Source organism: Brachypodium distachyon, chromosome 1 (genome assembly GCF_000005505.3).
Source record: "Brachypodium distachyon strain Bd21 chromosome 1, Brachypodium_distachyon_v3.0, whole genome shotgun sequence".
NCBI lineage: Eukaryota > Viridiplantae > Streptophyta > Magnoliopsida > Poales > Poaceae > Brachypodium > Brachypodium distachyon.
Window position 1 is genome coordinate 64,539,247 of NC_016131.3, and position 22,523 is coordinate 64,561,769.

A 22,523-nucleotide genomic window follows, 5' to 3' on the forward strand; every position below is an offset into this window, starting at 1 on the left:
CGCTCCTTCGGTACTCCATCGCCAAGCCGCTGTTGGCGCTTCCCCGCGTGGACAAGGACGATAAGTAGCTTACGGGAGTGGAAAGATGGTTATCTTAGAGTGGGTTATGAACCATTTTAGAAATTTAGTTTTTTCAAAATGGTTCACAACCCACTCACGTATGACTAGCTGTAGCTACCTGGTGTACGAGGACGATGGGTAGCAATTTGTATCTATGTTCTTGTTCAATAAAATGAAGTAAATCTATTTAGGGTTCATGTTGTGTTATTTCCAAATCTATTTATTTTATTCTCAATTTGCTTACCCCTGTTGGACGAACAGTGCCATCCAAACGGACGAAGGCCGAGCTGGGGCATTTTTCTGTCAAGCCCGCGGCCCAAACGAAACAAAACAGCGCAAAAAGCAATCCGTTGGGTAGCCTCCGCTGGAGTTGCCGTGAGCCAGCTCGGGGCGATAGACGGACTAGAGCTGAAAGGGGGTTGCCGAGTAGGCCACGCACAGCGTCCAGGACTCGAGAGGAAGAGGCGCGGCAAAGGCAAAAAGAAAACGCGTAGGAGTATGTCCGAGTTCAGCTAGAATTCGGTCCGCACGCGAATACGACTTAAGCTTGGGGTCTCTCCAACGGGTATATTAAGGGTACCAGAGCAGATGGAGAGGTTCGTGAAATCTTTAACCTCAACTCGTTGGCTCTCGCGTTAGAGATTGTTGGCTGCGAGATCGAGATGGCTTCTTGCGTAGGTTACTTTCCAAACCCTTCGCCGTCCCTCTCTTGCCGCCCGTCCTACTCCACCACCTTGCTCTCAGCTGGATCCCAGCCATTTCGGCCGCGCCGTATCATGGTCAGGTGGCAGCCACCTCGCGCAGGCTGGTTCAAGCTCAATTTCGACGGATCGGTGTACCACGACGGCTCCGGCCGTGCCAGCATCGGCGGCGCCATCCGGGACTGCAACGGCCGCGTGCTGGCCGCCTTCGCCGAGCGCACGGAGCACTCCACGGTGGGCATCGTCGAGGCACGGGCGATGATCCGTGGCCTGCGGCTCGCTCTGGGTTGCTTCCTGGGCAGGCTGGTGGTGGAGGGCGACGACCTGGTGCTGGTGCAGCTTCTCCGCGGCGAGGAGACGCAGACGCGCATACCGCTTCCCATGCAGGAGGAGATCCTCGGGCTGCTCGCCCGCTTCTCGGCATGCGAGGTGCAGCACATCCATCGCGAGGGCAACCAGGTCGCGCACGTTCTGTGCCAGCAGGCGTACCACAGGCCCGGGGTGTGGATGGGCGGCCTCGTGCCGCGCGCCGCCTGGGAGAAAGCAGAGGACGACCTGCACGGCGTGGCGCACGAGCGCCTCTGCAAGACCAAGGCGATGGCGTGCTGATTTGCTTCTTTGGGTTTCTTGGGGCCAGACAGATCGATCGATCGAGTTTCTTGAAGCAAGACGTGTGAAAAGAGGATCAAGAAATGGCGCCTGAGCGTAGAGACTACGATCAGACGAACACGGCAGCGAAGGAAGCGTACCAAGCGGCAGTGTACGTACGCGGCGGCCGGCTGGCGTGCTTGATAGCTTCGTCGGTTTCTTGGGAAAATCGATGAGTTTCTTAGAGCATGTCGTGAAGAGAATCGGCAAAAGGCGTCTGACGGTCTGAGCGACTACGACCTGAAGACGGCCGAGGAGTACCAAGCGGCGGCGTGCGTGGCTGGAGGCAAGTCAGAGCAAGAACATGGCCGGAGGTGCATCAGTTATTCAGTTCGTGCCAACAAGCTTGGTGGCGAAGGATCAATGTAGCCTGAGTCGGTTCACGTCTCATGGACAAAGAGTGTTTATTTTGTAGAAACAGAGTTATTCGTTGTATTGCAGATGTATTAGTTAACAGTGTAATGTATTCTTGCAGATGTATTATTAGTTAACAATGTAGTGACATTTACATTATTGTCTTAACGAAATGAAAGATCAGTTTATTATTGACATCTCACATTTTTTTACGATGTATTGATGTATTGACATTGACATTAGAGTAAAATACACCACTAATCCATGAATTCGGCAAAAATGAACACTTTAGTCCACGAACTCAAAAAATGCACACTTAAACCTTTAAACTGAGATTACCATGTCACTTTAGTCCAAAAACGGTTCGACGAGGCTTAAACATGTCACGTGGCTGCCACGTCGGCTTCGGCCAGGACCGCAGGCTGCTAGTCGATTTTCTCAAGATTTTTTTTTTTTTGCAAAATCAACATGCCGAGCCGCCCGCGAGGGGCAAGGCGCCGCGTCCAGACGCGGGGATCCCTGGGGCCCTGAGAACCACGCCGTTGCCGCCGGCACCTCGCCTAAGGCTGCTATCAAGTTCACAACGATCAATTTTGACGAGATAACGTTGGTGAAGGAGTCGTCAAAGCCGACATGGTGACCATGTGGCGTGTTTAATCCTCGCCGAACCGTTTTTGGACTAAAGTGACATTAGTTTCAGTTTAGGGGTTTAAGTGTGTGTTTTTCAAGTTCGTGGACTAAAATGTTCATTTTTGCCGAGTTCATGAACTAGCGGTGTATTTTACTCTTAGACATTATTATTTTCTTTCCCGTGAAAATGTGTGATGCGGAAATGCTAATCCCTGCTTCTGGTCTCGTCGCTTGCTGTTGGAGCATGAGCGGAGGCGCGGAACCGTTCTTGCTGAAAGATTTTTTGAAAAAAGACGGCCAGACGAGTCAGCAAAACAGGCCTGACAGCTGGGGCTGGCTTGTCAGAATATGAAAAATACGGTATAAGGACCGTATGTGGACGTATATTTCAAGTACGAGGATCCGATGGGCACTTTGCAAGTTCGAGGACTAAATTGAACCGCACCTCCAAGTACTGCAGATGCATTTTATTCACGGAAATAAGTGAATAATTAGTTGCTGCAACAATGATAATCAGATAATGGCCCTCCATTGCAAAAGTTTCACTCGGCAACACAACAATAAGTTTCCTTTTCATCTACTTACAAGAAGCAATGGCATAAAATTTGAGTGAACAAAACCACGCGACACCTTGCACAGGCCATCACTCTCAAATGGAGCTTGCATGTCTCTGGATCTTCACATGATACGAAATCAAATCATTTACAGATTTACTCGGTGCTCACAGGTCCAAAAGCTACAATTCTCAGGAAAATGGTCCGGGCTTCTGAATCCTCGTCACTCGACGATCCAATTCTGGCCTGCCTCATGCGGATCCCACTGTTACCTTTCGTGGATGCGGATCCAATTATCTGCCAATATTGTGTTTGAGCTTCAGGCCTCCACCATCATTGACATGCCATGCTTCGACCAAGTACACTCGAACATCCCGACCTATTAACTGGTACATCTGCACTATCAAAACAGCAGGCTAACTGCCATCGGTTCCTCTTCTGTATGTATGAGCTGCTCAATCCCAGGATGTCACAGATAATGCAACCCAGAGATCATTAGATGTACCAGATATATACATCCGGTGTGTCTCGACCTGTTCATCTGTACACAACGGTGTTGGGCTCGAATAGTGACCGTTGCTTACTCTCTCCATGACTGAGAATACAATCTCTCTCTGTATTGGCTCATGACCGTTCAAAAGATTTCCCATGCTCAGAACTTTCCTCCATGACTGATTAGCAGTAGGAGGGCGAAACAGGCTTGATACAGCATCTCTCTCAAGCATCCCAACCTTTTCCTTAGTAGTGAACTCCTAGCATACGAGATTAAGAGAAAAATCAGGAATATGGCCTTGGAAATTTGACAAACAACAATGTCCAGGTAATTGTAAATATCCTATATGACTCAGATTGCACAAAATTAGAGTTTTTGTTTGGTTTTATCATGATTCATCATGACTACCAGAGAGAAAATATCTAGGTAGTAGAACAACAGCCTACGATACTATAGAAACATCCTGAGTGTGTACTGACTGGTGAGCATCTCTTATAAGAATTGTGTTTTCCACACAAAAAATTATTACTCCATCCATATGTATAAGCCCCCTCTCCAAATTCGGCTTATCCAAAAATACAAGGCCACATTTCTTGCTTGTTTTTAATGCTTATGTTGCATGCTCCGACTAAATAACCAATGCATGCTCCACATCCAAGGGGCCTACTCACTGGCATCGGAGATCATTAATGTGATTTAGCGACAATGACTACTCACAAATCAGGATTCTCTATGTTTCTTCACCTTGGTACCCGAAATTATTGAGGGGCCTTATATATATGGATGGAGGGAGTACCTCTGAAGAGGAATGTGAACATGAGCAGAACAGTTCATACCTGAGCATTTTAGTTCGCCAACTTTGTTTCTTAAAATGCTCACAGGTGACAGGTGTAACTAACAATGTATTTAGTGGGCAGGATATTTGATTAAACAATAGTGTTTCCATGTTCTCAAATAAAATCTATTAATAATAGTTTCTTCATTGGAGAGTCACTATGCAATAATATGGAAATAACTATAAGAATATCACTTACACTTTCATAGCAAATACTTTCCAAACTGGTTCCCATTTTTGGAAGATAGTAATTGAAGTAGTCACTAAATATTGATTGAGCCAGTCGTGGAGCATCTATAAGTTTTCGGTGTACCGAAGCAGCAAAAATCAGTAACTTCTCGATGTGCTCGAAAACTTGACAAAGTTGCTTCAAGTCTCCAGCCAAATCACTTATGTCGGATTTCCCTGTCAAAAAAAACACATCAATATTCAAGCTGGCAAGAAACTCCAGCAATCTTGAGAGCCACTGGTAACTGAAGGTTGGCTCGCTTCCATCCTAACCAACCCAGATATGTTATTTGCTAGGAAACTAGTAATCCTAGCAAGTATTTTAACCCCCAGTGGAGCATTGATTTAATAATGATGTTATATGATTATTTGGATGGGTAATTTGTTGTAATGGGTATGTTGTATGGTTATACAAATAAAAGGATACAGGAGTATAAACGTTTAGAAGGTAAGTCAGAACAAAGGTCTACTATGAAAATCAGGGCATGCAATGAAAAATAGACAATATAAACCTACAGTTTATACACAGCTGTAAATGTACCTTGAAGAGACTTCAATGTTGACGCCATTGTAGCATATAGTTGATCCATTTTAGTCTTCATTAATTTAAAGCTACCGTATGAGGTCTTGTTCAGAATGTCAGCTGATGATTTGAAAGCAGTGCAAACCATTTGCTCAAGGAGCTGTTGCGGTCTCAAAGTTTCAAGGTAATGAACCACCTGCATAATACGAATACGCAAAGCTCAGTTAGGAACTTACAAGCTTACCATCTTCAGTAACTTGTAATCATGTGGAGCATGGTTCCAGTTTTTATTCAAGTCATCCAAAACCAGTACATTTCAAATTTGCAACTTCCATATGAAAATATGCCAATAAATTCATGTTCATTTTTATTTTTGATGTAGACTTCCACATGCACTGTAGAGTGATTATGTTGGTCCTTCGCAATTGAACACCCACTTTCTGCCACAGAACTCACCAATCTACCCTATTTAGGCTGCACCTCTGTATATGATGAAATGGTCACTTTTCCTAGGAACCTAGGATACAAAAGAGAAAACTACCTTTTCTCCTTCTCGAATAGAATCAAGCAAGGATTTCTGTTCAGAGACAGGCAAGGCTGGAGCATCGTTCCAAATTTTGCGCCACATATTTCCATGTTCAGACATACGCTGAGAAAGCCTTCCTTTGGGTGGCCATGTGGAATTACCATCGGCTTTGTCCTCCTCACTCACCCAGTCACCAGGTGAATGCCACCGAATAAAATCTTCAAAGGCAGCATCTGGGTTTGCGGCTTTAAAAGCAGACATATCTAAGATAGAAATAAGAGTTAGTAACAGAAGAAGTTGAGATAAATTAGTACAGATGAAGAAATTCTATGGTTCTAGCATTACTAAAAAGTAAACATGGAGTAGAGCTTAATTAATAATAGATGAAGAAATTCTACATTAAGAGGAACCACACATATTCCAAAGAAATAAAGCTCATTGTTCATATAGCACAGGAAGTAACATGAAATCCTTCAAGACAGAAGTAAAAATAGCTAACAATTCCTACAGGTACCATTTGAGGAAAGGGGCCATTTTAATAAACCTTACCAGAAGATAATATATCCCTTTCCAGTTGACCAGATAAACCCTGCAATAACAGAGGAATGGTATGATAGGTCGCACTGATTTTGAGGTATAGCTAACTCATGAATAAAATATAGCAGACAAGATACCCAAAGAAAATAGATGGAAATTCAATAACAGAAAAGGACTAATAATAGAATGAGTATTTGTTCCTAACCCATTTAGGAGCCTTCACAAGAAACAGACCAAACAAACAAAAAAGATTTGGACACTAAATGCATGATAAATGCGAGTTCAAGAACTTACAACAGCATTGCCAAAAGCTTCAGCTGCATGGAGCCTTTCTTCATGCATATCTTCTGTCATCAAAGGTGCATCCTAATAAACTAATGGAGAAATAAGGGGGGCGTATGCACATCTTGATGTTAAATCTGGAGAAGAATGAGGCTAAGCAGAACCTGAGTATATGGAGCATGCATTTCCTGAAATATATTTATGAGCATCATTGAAGGGACAACACCTGCTGATCCTTTACGAATTTTACTTGGTGCCTGTAATTCAAGAGGAAAGTTAGCATCAAAATATATTTTTTACTTTAAATATACAATAAGGGCATGAATGAATAGTACCGTGCTATTTGAAATCCCTTCTTTATTTGCAAGATCAGTATCCTTCTCACAATTCAACGATTTTTTTCTTTCGATGCATATCGCAAGCTAGCATGGATTTAAAAACAAAGGGCAAAATCATGTCAATATGTTGATCTAACAGAAACAGGTTATCTACAAAACAAAGGACCAAGCGGACTATGGTACAGATTTGCATAATACAAGAGACAGCATCAACACAAATTAAACAGACTTCAATAAAAACATGGTTATCTGTTTTCATTCGCCATGAATACAATCCTGTTCATTGAATGACTAGATTTGCGCAATTGAGTTTTTTGAGAAATAAACAACCATTACTCGATTGTTTAATGGCAGTCATCAGACAGGAAAGAGTTGACTAATAAGATAATGTATAGTTCACAAACAGCATTTGCAAAGCAAGTGGAAAATAAGGGTACTGTTTAGTGTCTAGCATGCTAACGTAAGTAACCAACCAAATAAAAATATCATGCATAACATGAACTCCAACCATAAGTTCACACAATATGACAATATCAATGAACATTGGACAGCATAAGGGCCTGTTTGGAAGAAGAGTATTTCTTGTTAAAATTTTCCTTTTGTTTTAGAAAATGTAAGTTCTGGTATTTACTCCGTGGTTCATATTTGACTCAAATACCACAGCTTTACCAAGAAATACCATTCTTCCAAACAGCGCCTAAGGAAGTTACATTTGCTCACAGCCACAGACTGCTAATGGCTCCTATGTGAAACAGTGTCACTGAATAAGGACTACAAGGAAATTAGAACAACTACCATTTGTAGTTTCTGGTGGATCAGACAAGTGGAGAGGTCAATTTTAGAAGTGCTCTTCATCCTCGGCAGTCGTTCTGATTCCTCCCAGCACCAACGAATTTCACGCACAAAATCAATCCACAAGACTGCTATTGCTGACATAAAAAACAAGTCCATCATTAATAAAAAAAATCAAATTAAACAAGGAACTTATGAAAAAAAACTAAGCACAGAACACAAACCCCGTATATTGCAGTTGCCAAACCACAATGCATGCAAACAAAACTGGGCAAAGAGAGAATCTGAAGGTGCTCCTTTCAAAGCGCGGCCATGTTTATTTTCTGCTTCCACGTAATTTGAGATTCCAGCCTCTGAAAAAAAAAGTATGTTAACCTTTTTTCTCTCAAAAAGAATTAGAAGAAAAGGCTGCAGACATGAGACATGAGATAAAGTTTTCATCGCGACACTTCGGCTATTTGAGTTTGGGTTTGTAGATCTAGCCAAGGAAACATTGTCGACATCCTCACAGGGTAATATTGACGTTTCTTTATATGGGTTAACAGCTGATGGATCTTACATAAGACCCGAGGGGCATGAACAAATAAACAGGTTGTAATTGCCGTCATAGGACAAGAATTAGATGACGGATACATCATGCAAGCAGCACATATTACTAGGCTACGCACAGTGCAGAATTGTGCATGTGAATTCCTGATCTTTACGAACCATGGCTGCTCCAAGAGCGCCATGAGTTCAGGCAGTCATCACTTTTCTTCAAAGGCTAGCAGAATCAAGCCAGACAAACAGACCTCTTCACTTGTCCATCAGTAAACTATTATTATATGTATAGATGCAGAAGGAGAGCTTTTTAATCTTTTGAAATAGAATGCAAAAATGCCACAAAAACCAGCTAAATAAGCTGTAGCTTGTAAGTACTGGTGGCATAGTGGATTCCTTAATTTCCAACATTAGATATCATGAGAGAACTCAATTATGGTCAGTTGTATATAGGTTCATCAAAGAAATGTGTAGCTTGGAAAGGAGGTTTGCTGAATACCATCATTGAAAAGATCTTTCATAACACGGTCAATGACAGAAGGCGGAGGCACAGTAACCAAAGATTTTGAATTGTCCTGACCTGAATTATCTGCTTTCTAACATGAGAAAATTAAAATCAGAAACAGATTCTACAAAACATAATTCTTGTCACTTCAAAGGAATTCTGGAATGCATGAAGTTCTTAACCTGCAACAAAATCTTCCAAAAATTGTGCCTCCCCTGACGATTCAAACGCATTTACCAGAAGATATAACTGGGATGCAAACCCAACAAACTTTCCAATAGAATCATCAACCCTATAAAAGGAACATATGACACATAAAAGGAATATATTAGCAGGTAGGAAGCCATTATGATCTGTGTACTAGTCATTTGCTATCAATAATAATTCATGTACTCCCTCCGACCCATCTTACTTGTCTCAAATTTGCCCAAATATGGATGTATCTATTTTTAAAAGGTGTCTAGATACATGTAATATTTCGACAAGTAATATGGGTCGGAGGGAGTAATAAATACAATAATATGATACTTGAATCGACACAACTTTACAAAAAGATCTTACATGTATGGAGACACAACTGGGTGAAGAAGCCAGCTATCAGCATCAAACGACGAAGCATTTTCGACCTCAGCCATCTCAAGGCTCTCTTCGAACATTTTCTCTCCCCAAATGGCAGTCAACTCAAAACCTAATATTCATTTCCAACAAAAACCTAATATAATTAAGTGAACTATGTTTCTTAATATATGTTAATTAAACAGATATTCTAGTAAGGTCAAACATGAGATTACCAAAGTAAAATACACATGACAAAATGCTAGCAGAAAAAGAAAAAAAAATCATGGTGCGCTATATAGTTCAGTCTTTGTGACAAATCAAACTTTCCATATTGTATAGGTAACTTCTTGGTCCATGTTAGGTTGCAATTGATGGTTTATATGATCCTTATAGATTGAAACCGTGGTAAGGTTGGTAGTTCGCATTATCTATTCTTGAGTCTAGTTAGTAGCAACATTACTGGTAAAGATAAACGGCTGCAATTACCTTTAACAGGATCCTCAGCAGAGTACCACTCTGCCCAAGGGCAATCATCATCCCATTGTTTTCTGGGTTGGGTTGGAACTTCACTTTCTGCTATTGTCTCAGTTGCTTCAGAATCCAAAGTCTCCTCATGATCGTATTCATATTCAGGAGTTCTGTAGGTAAGCTTCATAGAGAAGTTTACCTTTACCTTTGCTGGAAAATCTGATGAAGATAGAACCTCCAAACAAAAAAAAAGGTTACACATGCTACAAACAATCCAGAACAATTCTGTAATGTTGAAGAGTCATAGACAAATATAATTGCTGATCAACAGCAACAGTAGTATACTTTGTATTTTTGAAGTCCAAATGTTAGGGTTCAATAGTTATTAGCTGGTGCCTTTTGTTTCCATTAGTATAACAACCGTTCCCAGCTGCATGTAGGATTATTTTAGAAAGGTTGTATACTTCTGATGTATGGAATGAAGCAAGATTTTCAGATTTAAAAAACATTACTGCATTATATGATTATATGTTCATAGTTGCAACAGCAACCCAACTATGAGATTTACATGACAATGGTGTGGTAAATGCCAACACCAGCGGAAAGGTTGTGACCTGACTTGCTTCCAAGCCACTGCTCAGTCATGACAAACTTCGTTAAGATAACAGAAATTCCAACTGCAATTCAGTAAGTAAGGAAATTTAAGGAAAGACTTACAAACTTTGACAGAAATAGCTCATGTAACCCCTCCAGATGCATCAGTCGTATCGGGACCTGGCTAGCAATTCGATCAGCTTCAAATCTTCGAGTAAATACAGTTCCCATATTTTGGATTCCAATGTATGCTTTCCGTGAAGGGTCATGCACCGGTACAAATGCTGGCCAATTGCTAAAATTGAAAAAAATGTCAGTAAAAAAATGAAAGCAGCTATGCTAGCAAGTAAGCAACGGCTTGTCAAGTGTAAACAACTTTGCAAGGATGGATGCACTGATATTGTAAAAATATATGCTTACTGCGCATATTGTACAACACAATATCCTCCTGTTAATTGGCAAACATTTCTTCCTGAATGGGTTATGAAGTACAAAGACATATATAACAGATATCTTGGATGGAATATGTCTGTACCAAGAAGAACATTCACAGCAAAAACTAAAATTGAATCAGTTTCTTTCTGGAAAGAAATAATGAACTACCACAGCTTATATTCATGTGCTAACCTGCTAAACAAGTATATACTACTTTTTCTTCTGACCACCCAATCCAATACACTACTTCATAAGTTGGTCAAAAGTCACTAACCTGCCACAATTAGACAAAGCAATCGCTATAGAACTCAAAAGCTTAGTTGATTCAGGATCATCAAGAACAACACCGCTGGCACTCAAGGGAGCAATTATCTGAGAGCATAAGAAGCATAGTGAGTTTATTTAATGTTTATGCAAACTAGCTTATGCATGTTAACCGGACTCCACTATGCATGGGAGCTTGCTGCAAAATGTTAAAAAATATGAGTGGCTACTGATGATGCACTAGAATCAAATGGTTTCCATTTTCCATGGGCAACTCAATGCAAATGCTTTATTCGTAGAAAGGATCATGCCTGAGCAAGGAAACTCCGAAGGTTATTTGATATGGTACACTGAAGTACAATGCAAACGGAAATGGAGTAATATACCCAACAGAGTATCATATGGTATCTGATTAGTATTTGCGCAAAAAAAAGGTATCTGGTTAGTAGTGCCTGGACTTGTATGCATGCGACAAGAGAATGAAACTGTACCAGAAAGTCGTCTACTCCAAAAGATAGTTGTGTGCTATGTGTATCATCATTCCAGTATGAATATTTCCCTACAGAAAGGTGTTTCTGCATGTGAGTACATAAGTATTTAAAAGAAAAAAATAGACAATAATAAAAGCATGCAGAAACCTGTTGAAGAAAGCAAGCTCGTAATTATCTCTCACCTTTTGCAGATTTCATGAAATGATACTCCATACAGTATACTCTTTTCCCATGCTTCAAATCACGCTTGACCATGTACAAGTTTTCGAAGGAAGGCACGCTCTCTGCACCTTTCGCCTACAAGAATGTATGTAGTTAACAAATCAAAGATCTATCACACAGAACATCAAATAAGGTCCAGGAAAGAGCATTACCATCAAGATCTTTGGGCCATCTGCTAACCATTGACGACAAATAGCCTCTATCTCAGATATAAACCTAGATGACCAAGAAACACTTAAGTGCAGTCATACTTAATAGGCCCTTTGCAGGTAACCATAAATGGGTTAGCTGGTTTACCTCTCCCATGATGAAGCGATGGTGAAATCATCAAACCGCTCGAGCTGCATAGATGCACAAAGTATGATGAATCAACAGATAATTTACCACTCAAACATGTCCAACAGAAACAGAATGTTGACTTGTCAGATCTAGGAAGCTAAACATGTAGAATGCCTATGATAAAAATATCCCATCCGAGAAAACAAGATCCTTACATGCTCCCTATCTGAATGGATGGGGCCAACTCAAGAAAAGCACAGAACTACAGTTTATAGTAGTTACTACTTACTAGCTAGCAACATTGGCATGCACACATTTACATATGATCCCTACAAACTGCATAGTTCCAATACCTCTAATAACAATTTTCAGAAGGAAACATCGAAATGCATACTCCTACAGAAGCACACTACTCTCGTAGGTGAGGTGACATACTAAATCAACTAGTCAAGTTCCGAGTCTGATGGGCCATACATTCAACCATCCAACTCATGTAGCCTTCTAACAACACCATGTCATTACAACCCTTGAGCCTAGCAACTGCATCGCATTACAGTATGAGCATCCAATTATCCAACTCTTGAGTCTGCCGGACCACCAAGTATGAACATCCAAGCCACGAGTCTAGCGACCGCATCACATTACCGTGACCTCGTTGTCACGCAATCACAACGCCCAACACGCCAGACACACGAAATTGACCCCCCCACCCCCCCCCCCCCCCCCGACACACACACACAGAGCTGGAAGCTAGCGCACGGGGCAGAGGACAGTGACCGCTGGCGAGAGAGCAGCAGCAATAAGAAGCATGCGCGCGTACCTCCTCTTCAGGCTCCTCCTCCTCCTCTTCGTCCTCTCCGATCCGACGGTGCTTCGCGTACTTGGAGGAGGTGGAGGCCATGGCGGCGTCGGCGATCCCGTCCGCCCGCGAGGTGGAGAAAGGGGTGGGCGGCGGGGTGGGGTCCCGAGGAAGTCTCCCTTCCTTGCTCGTTAGATCGGTGGTGGTGGGAAGACGAGGTGGGAGAGAGGGTGATGTGCCCATGTCGCGTCGGTCGAAGAGTTCGCGAACTTGGTGCTGGTGGCACCACCATCCGCTGGACGCACGACAGACAGCCTTGCTGCTTTGGGCCTCAAGTTTCAGTGGCCTGGAGAGTCATCAGACCATTGGGCTCAAATTCCATCTCTGCTGCAGTGGCTGCAAAGACGCCCATAATCTTTCCTAAAAAAAAAGCCCATAATCTTTTCTAAAAAAAAAAGTCCCGTCTACACTCGTAGGGACGAGAATGGAAAACGGAGCTGACAATCTGGTTCTCATTCACCGGCTAATTTGACTTCTTCTTTTTTTTCCGTCGACCGGTCTATTAATAATCATTAACAACAATATAACAGGTCATAAAATAATAAAAAAATTAAATAAGTTCTTGGACCATCTCCCTCACCGAAACCGGATAAAACTTGCCAAATAAGAACCTGTTGTACGACGGTGGAGAACGTGCTAAAAATGCAGAGAACCAGCCCACCAAAACAGCAATCATCGCCGAAAATAAAAACCATAAATCAACCACACCAACGAACACAAAGCCGACTGTGGATTCATGGACTCAATACTCTCGTTATGGGATGGAGGACGTAGAAAAAAAAACTTTGCGACTCGGCCGGCCAGTGAACACCACGTACTAGCACTACGAAGCTCGACATATACGTTCGTTCAGAAGCTGCACGTTCCGCGCGGCGCCGCGCGCATGGGATTCGTTTGCTCGGAAAGGATGGGGTGAGCACTTAGGACACGCGGCGTCGACGTCGTGCGCGTACTCACGCATCCATGGTCGAGAGGGCATGCAGCATTGCAGCTCCAGTCCACACATGGCATGAGATCTTCGCCAACCACCGCGTCGGCATACGGCATGTGCCTCTCGTATGCGGGACCGTACGGACGACACGGCGGTTCCGCTTTGATTGGGCGTCTGTCCTCTCTGGCCTCGTCGTCCCGAGAGAAAAGAAAAGGAATCGAAAGGCGAAAAGGCAGACCGAATCTAGCTAGTAGTGCAGTACTAGCGGGTAAACGTGGCGGAACGATGGATGGAGTAGAGAAGGGAGATTGGACGGATGAATGAAAGTGGGCCCCGCCTATGATTAGGCCGTTGCGCCGCAGAAACGCCGGAGAAGAGCCTCGGGACCGGGACCATCGCCAGCGATCGCGTCCGCGGGAGCCGGATCGGACGGACGCCGCGCGCCACCAACCTCGTGCTCGGCCGGCCAGCCTCACATCAAAATACCACACGCCACGTGCGTCACCGTCCGCCGTCGCGCAAGCAAAGCGCCGACGGGGGGCTGCTATTAACGTGTCCCCGTCCATCATCCCTTGGCAATCCCACGGTATGATTGTCCCATGTACGTACATGTCAAGCGACCCTGAAATGGAAGTCTATTTTGTTTTTTGAGATGGAAATGGAGTTGTAAATTGATTGGCAAGGACCTCGTTCTCGTGTTATTACTCTTTCTAAACGAGATGTCAGGCATGTGACTCCATAGTTTTCCAGTATATATATGGTTCATCTCGCTGCCCGCTAAATTATTGTGCTGTTTTATTTTTGCCGGGATCATCATGGTGCTGTTGTTGGGTAGTAGTGGAGTACAAGGTGAAATGGAGAATCGTTGTTCTAGCATCGACCCCGACAAAGATCTATTTTGTGTGCGCGCGCTTTTGTGCCCGACATGCGCAAACGCTCAAGCACATGGTGATAAGAGAGTGGTGTATGTAGGATCAGGTCCAAAAGGTAGCTGGCTAGCTATAGTACGTCCACATGAGCACAAAAAGAAAGCGAACCAGTACGTACCCTGTTGCTCCAACGGTTAAATTACTGGCTAATCTGGTTCTTATCTAATCGCAAAGCACATTTAATTGGCTGGCCAACTCCCCTGAATACGCCAGACTAATTAGCTTTTCTCGATGTCGTTTGATTTGCTTGTACTAATTCATGGAGTCTGTGTGTCGATGGTACACAAATGAATGGATAGCTTATTCTGGAGACGAGCCAAAAACGTCGAATGGCCGACACGGCAGCCAAAATCCAGATCGGGCTTGGGCAGGGAGCAAACAACGACCGACGGTTTAGTTGGGGACGCATGTTCCTCCCGTCCGGGGACCAGCAGAGACGAATGCCACGAAGCGAGCCGAGTGAGGACAGTGGGGGGGAGGAGAAGATCGACTAGTAAATGCAATGTTCATGGTCACGCAAATTCAACTGGTTCAAATTTCTACACGTTATTAAAATAAAAGGTCAGAACCAGGGCATCTATGTCGACGAGAGTACACAACGTGCTGCGCTGCCCCCTGCCGGTTCAAGTCCAATGTGGTGTGCTGCTCCCTGTTGTGTATACCACAAATAGTGTTTGGTGACGAATTATCTGCTTGCCCACTCTCGAGGGAGGACCTGGGATGGGAATCATCTGGTGTCATGCTAGATTTTAGTGTTATAATACTCCCTCCATCTCAGGGTTTCCAGTTATCTTGGTAAGAATATGATATCTATACTTTCATCTCAACAAATTCTTTTTTTTCCGCAGGGGGTCGTGATGTCTTTCTACGGAATCGCGGGCTTATTCATTAGCTCCTACTTGTGGTGTGCTATTTTGTGGAATGTAGGTAGTGGTTATGACCGATTCGATAGAAAAGAGGGAATCGTGTGCATTTTTCGTTGGGGATTCAAGCTAGTTTCAACAATACCATTATAACTGTTACAGACCCACAAGGTCGAGTGGTTTTCTGGTCCTCTGCGGGTACTTGTGGATTCAAAAGCTCAAGAAAAGCATCACCCTATGCTGGTCAAAGAACAGCAGTCGATGCTATTCGTACAGTAGGTTTACAACGAGCAGAAGTTATGGTAAAGGGCGCTGGTAGTGGAAGTAAATGACTTTCTATTATACTAGCATGGTGTCCGCACAATCGCGCGGGAAATATCTTTATACATATTTAATATTTTGATTTACATAGACATATATATTGTTGTATTATTTCAAAAGCCTAGCTAATATAGTAAATGAAAGGTGCATGTGTCATTTGTATCTGCTATTAGATCGGTATGAAAATAAAATTTGCATCCCAGATCATGAGCATGATTATTGTTAGAACGAAAATTAGTAAACCGCATTGCACATATACACTCAAGTAAAGTTTGGACAATGCTCGCTATATAGTCAAAGCCAAAAAGATGTACATTAGAGAGTACAGAAGCATATCATGTTTTGAATATGACACAATAGTATTTATGTGGTTTTAGATCCTAGTCCATAATTTAAAGTTCACAGCACTTAAGTTCATCAATGTTTGCATCGAAATAATTGATCGTTTGAGGTGATATTAGTTGTGTATTTCGAATAAAAGTCCAGATCACGTGCGAGACGACGGTCATTACCAAAGGTGACAAATCACACGTGGTATATAAATCACATATGTTCAAAACAAAAAGTTTGCAAGCTAAATTGGCCGATCACTTGATCGCACCGATGGGTTATGTGTACGCCAAGCTATATTAGTAGGTGACTTTTTTTATGAAAATCATTGTGCGAGATTAATTTTTTTCGCAATTATGCTATCAATACTTGTATTTAAGTTTAAATCGCGAGCTAGTTGTTTGGATTTGGACTTTGTGGCGATATTGGATTGGTAAATGATTTCTCATTTGATAAATTTAGATCATGCGTTGTCATGACGTAGCATATTTATTGCGTAATGCATGCAGTACATTGCGTTTAACACTATACAAATAAATTTTGGGCTTAGTTAACATTGGGCCTATGCGGGTCTCAAACACTTTCATGTTTGTCCCTAACCCATCAGATATATACCCAATGGCGGATCCCGAGTGAGAGATATGTTGGTGCATCCCCTTGCAAACTCCAATCATTCCACGTTCTTTCCCGCAAATACTACTATATTTCAATTTATTTTCTGTAATTTATGTGGGTTGATCTGAATCCACAGTCACCAACGTGGATCCGCCACTGGATATACCCACCGTAAATACAGATTACGTGGATCAGTGTGAAGCCTCCCCTCATATTGCTTTTAGTATATAAAATATGAAACATAGCAATAAATATAGTTAATTAGTTTATAATAATTGATTTAATGAATGTATGTAATCTTGACCACTTCAATTACGGAACTTGTTGACAAATCAGAATTTTCTCTTATAGTTGTTGAAGTGAGCCTTGCTAATTCACCAAACAACTGGTAATTCACGGGTGCATTTAGTCAAAGCAGTTAATTGCTCCTGATACCTGCCTGTAGTATTTTTTTACATCATAAGGGTTCTCCGAATGTATGAAATCTCGACCACTTTAATTACGGAACTTGTTGACAAATCAGAATTTTCTCTTATAGTTGTTGAAGTGAGCCTTGCTAATTCACCAAACAACTGGTAATATTCTAATTCGCGGATGCAGTTAGTCAAAGTAGTTAATTGCTCCTGATACCTGAATGTAGTTTTTTTTACATCATAAGGGTTCTCCGAATGTATGAAATCTAGACCACTTTAATTACGGAACTTGTTGACAAATCAAAATTTTCTCTTATAGTTGTTGAAGTGAGCCTCGCTAATTCACCAAACAACCGGTAATATTCTAATTCGTGGGTGCAGTTAGTCAAAGTAGTTAATTGCTCCTCAGCATGCCTGTAGTTTTTTTTTTACATCACAAGGGTTCTCCCAATGCTTCCAGGTGAACCGTATCTGGCCAACTGAGGAGCATCAAGGCACCATCTGAGACGTGCTGGGAGTGCCAAACCTTCCCGTAACCATAACGCGATCTACTCCTACGGTTCTAGCCACACACCTGTCCATTTTTATTTTTTTATTTCTCTGCCGACCAGAGTAATCTCTGCCTAATCTTCTGGCACATCTCTCCCATCTCTCTCCTCTCTCTCATCTCTCTCCCCTCTCGCAGTCCTCTCTCCCATCTCTGCCGTGGGCCGACCCCGCAGCGCCGCTGCCCGCTATCCAAGCCGCCGGGCGCCCCCCTACCCGTCGTCGCGCGCCTCGTCCTGCCGCCGCGCGGCGACGCCCCCTCTGCGCCCGTCCCTGCGGCCCCGCGCCGACCCCGCCGCGCGCCCGTCCCCGCGGCCCCGCGCCTATTGCGCCGCTGCCCCCCGTTCAAACCGCCGCGCGCCCCCATCCCCGCCACCGTGCGCCTCGTCCCGCCGTCCAAGCCGCCGCGCGTCCTCTCCCCGCCGCCACGCGCCTCGTCCCTAGGCCTGGCCTCGGCCGCCGTCGCTGCACGCTCCTAGCACCCGTTGCCTCCCACGAAACAGGGTCCTGTCACCAATTGGTTAGAGGTACTTTGATTTGTAGCTTCCGTGGCTAGATTTCTATTGATTTGTGGCTTGATTTCAGGTATTTTGATTTTCTATTGATTTGTACCTTCTGTTTTCTATTGATTTGCAGCTAGAGTAGATCAAAGTTTCCTTTCCTAGACATATTGACTTTTTTTTTCTTCCTATCATGATCTTGTTTTGAGTCCGAAGGTGTATTTCTTCTTTTTCTGTGATGTACCACTGGGTTATATTGTACCATTGGGTTAGCGTCAGTGTGATTGAGGAGGTACTTATCGTGTGTTGTAATTGTTTCTTCATATTTTAGGCAGGGATCTTATTTGACATGCTAATGTACGCAATAAGATTAATATGTACCATGGGTACATGACGAGGTACTAGGTTTTGACGATGCTTGTACTATGATTTTTGTTTGATCCACATATTATTGTTTGTTTTTGATGCTTTAGGCACTGTACTAATTGTTAATTTTTGACGATGCTTATGTTGTGATTTTTTTTATGCATATTAATGTGCATTTTTAGTGATGTACATCAATTTGAGAAGGTACTTCTCATGTATTCATTTTTGCATGGATTGATGTACATGGATTTCATATCACAAATTGATAAGTTATTGTCATGTACTTGACATTTACCTCGATGTACATCAAATTAAGAAGGTACTTAAAATTGTTGAGGATATAAAATTGATGATATATTGTAACTATCCTAATGTACTTGACATGCACCTTGTTGTATTTGCTATGTACTAAAAATTAATGAGGTACTATTGTTGAGAAAGTACTTAGTACTTTTGATTGTTCTCATACTTATTAATGAGTATTGTATATAGGGTACTTAAATTGATGAGGTACATAAAATTGATGACGTACTTGAAATTGAGTAATTCCGTCACGTTTAAATTTGATAAGGTACTTAAAATTTTATGTACAAAAGAAACAAAAATTGACGTACTTGAAATTGGCTATTTTTATTATCATAGACGACGATACATTTCATAGAATTTGTACTAAAAAATATTTATGTACCATCGTCTAGGGTACATGTACATGTCGTACTGTAATACGTACCAACTAGTCAAATTAATACAAAAGATATAAGTGGCCCTCTAAAATTATTGTACAAAAGAAACACATATATTAGAGAAAAAATGCTTGGTCTTTACGTGAGACCGTGAGTGACTGATACAAAAGAAAGAGAATAAAGATAAAAAATTGACTGACACAAAGGAGAGAGAAGGTAACATGCAAAAAGGTGTGTCCTGACACAAGCAGTGACTTTCATGTTAATGACTCTCTCTAATATAACACAAAGTAAATTAATTTGGTGGCCCCGGGTAAACGAGTGGTTATGAAGCTACGGGTAGATCGCGTTAGCGTCACCGCCTCCGCTCTCTGCTGGGAGTAGCGAGATGTGCAACGTGCACGTGGAGGCGTTGTGGTACCAGCCCATGATGTCGCTACTGTTTGCGACCATCAGCAAGCGGAATAGAGTTTTGGAACTCAGTGTGGGCATATAAACCGAAAATCAAATTCCCGAACAGAAACCGAGACCGAAACAAAATAAACCGAAAAATTAGGTCGTTAATTTGGTTCATTAAGTCAGAAATCCGAACTTTTCTTGGTTAGTTCGGGTTTAGCTCTCGGTTAACCCAAAAACCGAAAAAAATAATACGAATTGCACAGAAAAAAGGCCCAGGAAGAAGCCGTATGGCCCAGTTCAGCGAAACCTTCCTGTTCTCGGTAGCTCACCTCAGTTCCCACGTACAACATCCCGTCCCGATCGATTGAATTCTCCCCGGCCACTCTATCCGGATCGATTCAATCGATCGGTTGGAACGGCCAGATTCGTTCAAAAATCTTTTGGAACGGCAGGCTGTTTGCTTTAGATGTGAAACAGGACGTGTGGAGCCCCACGTGCACCTAACCAAATCTTAGCGTAGATCTCGTATCTAACGGCCGAAAATAATTGGGATGATGTGGATCAACCTGGTACCCCTCATATTGCTTTTAGTATATAATAGATCTTAGCGTAGATGTCATATCTAACGGACGAAAATAATTGGGGTGATGTGGATCAACCTAGAGGCTCCCCTCGGTACCTCTCATATTGCTTTTAGTATATAATAGATGTATCTAGATGCGTTTTATGCATAGATACATTCATATTTGGGCAAATTTGAGTCATTTAATATGGGACGGAAGGAGCAGTGAATTTCAAAATTTAGCAGTGTCCAGGGAGTGCACCCCATGTACGAACGTGGGTACGCCTTTGTCCACTCATCTTGCCCGCAAGGAGAAGAAATGAGAGTTAGTGCTCCTTTTATTTGAATAAAATTCATGAGATTTTTGGAGAATTTGAATTCTTAGGGAAATTTTCTATGTTGGTGGTTTGATCACACAAATAGAATTCTTGGAATATTTTTTACAGATTCGTTTGCACTCTATTTTGGAGGAAAATTTCGTTCATTCAACCCATTAGCTAGAATTGCTTTGCTTTCTTAAGAAAAAATAGAATTCCTTTGCTTTTACATGTGGTGTAGCAAATGCTCTTTTTTATGTAGATTCCTGTAGTTTTTCAATCATGTATGATTCAATAGTATATGACACTCCAATCTTATGTTTTCTTATTCCCTGTATTGTAGAAATTATGCGAATCAAAGAAGTCCTTGGGCTAGCTGATTGAAGCTTTTTTTCCTTCTCCAGTTACTATACTGCCTCTCCGTTCCTTTTAAAAAAAGATCTTGTTTCTTTGTACCAAGTCAAACTTTCTAAAATTTGGCAAAGTTTATAGAACAATGTCCTACTATCTACAATATCAAATAAGTACGTATGGAGATATATGTTATCACAGATTGAATAGAACTAGTTTAGAGTTATAGATGTTGGTAGATTTTCTTGTAAACTTGGCTAACCTTTAAGAAATTTGAGTTAGAACAAAGTTAGAACATCTAATAACGAACGGAGGAAGTACTCTATATATGTTCCCTTGAACCAATCAGGTTTGGTGCCTTCAGAACCAGGATTGCCGGTCATAGGCCCAAGAATCATAAGCTCAAGAAAAAATTGTAACATAGGAGGATGTACCGAGAACTAACAACTGAAGCAAAGAGAAAATACAATTTAGTGTTTGTTAGTAATTAAGGATCTCTGGAAAAGTTCCGGTGTTAAATATACTTTTGGTTCCCAAATTATTTTCATAGTCTACATTTCCCTATCTGCAAATTATTGTCATGGTCTACATTTCCCTATGCGTCGGACCAGTCTCTCGGAGATGCTCATAAGGGTAGAGTGTGCGTGTGTGTGTTCGTAGAGGTGAGTGTGCGTGCGTGCTTGTGAACGTCTGCGTCTGTACCGTGTTTCCTCAAAAAAAAAAAAGTTTGTCACAACAAAGTTATGCTTGTATGCGAACTTCTTTATAAAGGGTACATAATAGAGTACATTAATAGAGCGGAAACATTGTTTACATGCAACCGTCAAACCGCACATATATGTACACTAGCATATTAATCGTGCGTTGACACAAGCTAAAATAAAATGCACTGCATATTTTCTATACTATCTTCTACTATCAATCATATAATGTATATTTGTTCAACAAGCGATGTATTTGAAGTTTGACGGACTGCCATTATCAATTGATTTTTTTATATGAGTAAAGTAAAGACATTGAACTTGTCTAGATCATAGTGCATTCTTCAGCACAACACGACAGTTTGAAGTTTAAATTTTGCAGAGGCGTATAATGTGCATTCTTCTCTCTAGTGGTACAATTATTTTTTTAACATGCCGTATTATTTTCAGATGGCATTGCCAAAATTTTAAAAGGATGATCACTGTCACATATATGCCCTCGTACACGATATGGGAATCTTGCCAACTGTTCTGCTCCCGTTGCCGGCGAGCAAATGCTAAAAGACTAAAAGTACTGATTGTATCCTCGTCTTCATACGATTTTTTTGGTGCCCCAGCTCACCAGGGGTTCTCAGCTATCGCTTTCCACAAGCAGCAAGTTACATGGATCATGCTATTTGTGACATTGTGACAGATTCCATCCGATCAATATCGATCCGGCCGCGGCCGCTCTCCAGTGGCAGTGCACATCAGTCGTCAGCTCCAAGCATCGCGTCATTTCTCTCCCCTTCGATCGTCCGTCCATGCAATATGCTCCATTCTAATCTAGAGAGAAATGGTACCACCATCCAGGAAACGTAACGGCAGAAGCAGCGACAGCAGCTGCAGCAGCAAAAAGGTCAAATGGCGACGGCAGCCAGCCAGGGAAGCTTTCCTTTCACGTGATACCACATAAAGGTTCGAGAGGCGAAGGGAATTGT

At 42.1% G+C, this 22,523-nt stretch overlaps 2 protein-coding genes across 3 annotated transcripts; one reads left to right on the top strand and one right to left on the bottom strand.

The window, feature by feature from the left end:
- The first annotated feature begins 722 nt into the window (after positions 1–722).
- Positions 723–1,370, top strand: LOC104582380. The gene has a single exon (XM_010231876.2). The coding sequence runs from the start codon at positions 723–725 to the stop codon at positions 1,368–1,370; it is 648 nt and encodes a 215-aa protein (XP_010230178.2).
- Positions 1,371–3,255: 1,885 nt separating this feature from the next.
- On the bottom strand, positions 3,256–12,916 carry LOC100825139 (rab3 GTPase-activating protein catalytic subunit). 2 transcript variants are annotated; one of them, XM_010230433.3, is made up of 21 exons: positions 12,678–12,916; positions 11,876–11,919; positions 11,731–11,794; positions 11,539–11,653; positions 11,357–11,424; positions 10,876–10,973; positions 10,290–10,461; positions 9,591–9,807; positions 9,108–9,234; positions 8,729–8,838; positions 8,541–8,630; positions 7,726–7,854; positions 7,505–7,629; positions 6,707–6,793; positions 6,536–6,628; positions 6,384–6,455; positions 6,102–6,141; positions 5,568–5,815; positions 5,045–5,222; positions 4,475–4,680; positions 3,256–3,699 (listed from the first exon to the last, which is right to left on the bottom strand). In XM_010230433.3, exons 1-21 carry the CDS (start codon positions 12,897–12,899, stop codon positions 3,403–3,405), a joined length of 2,802 nt encoding a protein of 933 aa, XP_010228735.1. In that variant the 5' UTR covers positions 12,900–12,916; the 3' UTR covers positions 3,256–3,402. The 2 variants fall into 2 exon arrangements, with proteins under 2 accessions (XP_010228735.1, XP_010228734.1); XM_010230432.3 differs by having other exon boundaries at positions 7,505–7,638; positions 12,678–12,915.
- Between the last annotated feature and the right edge of the window lie 9,607 nt (positions 12,917–22,523).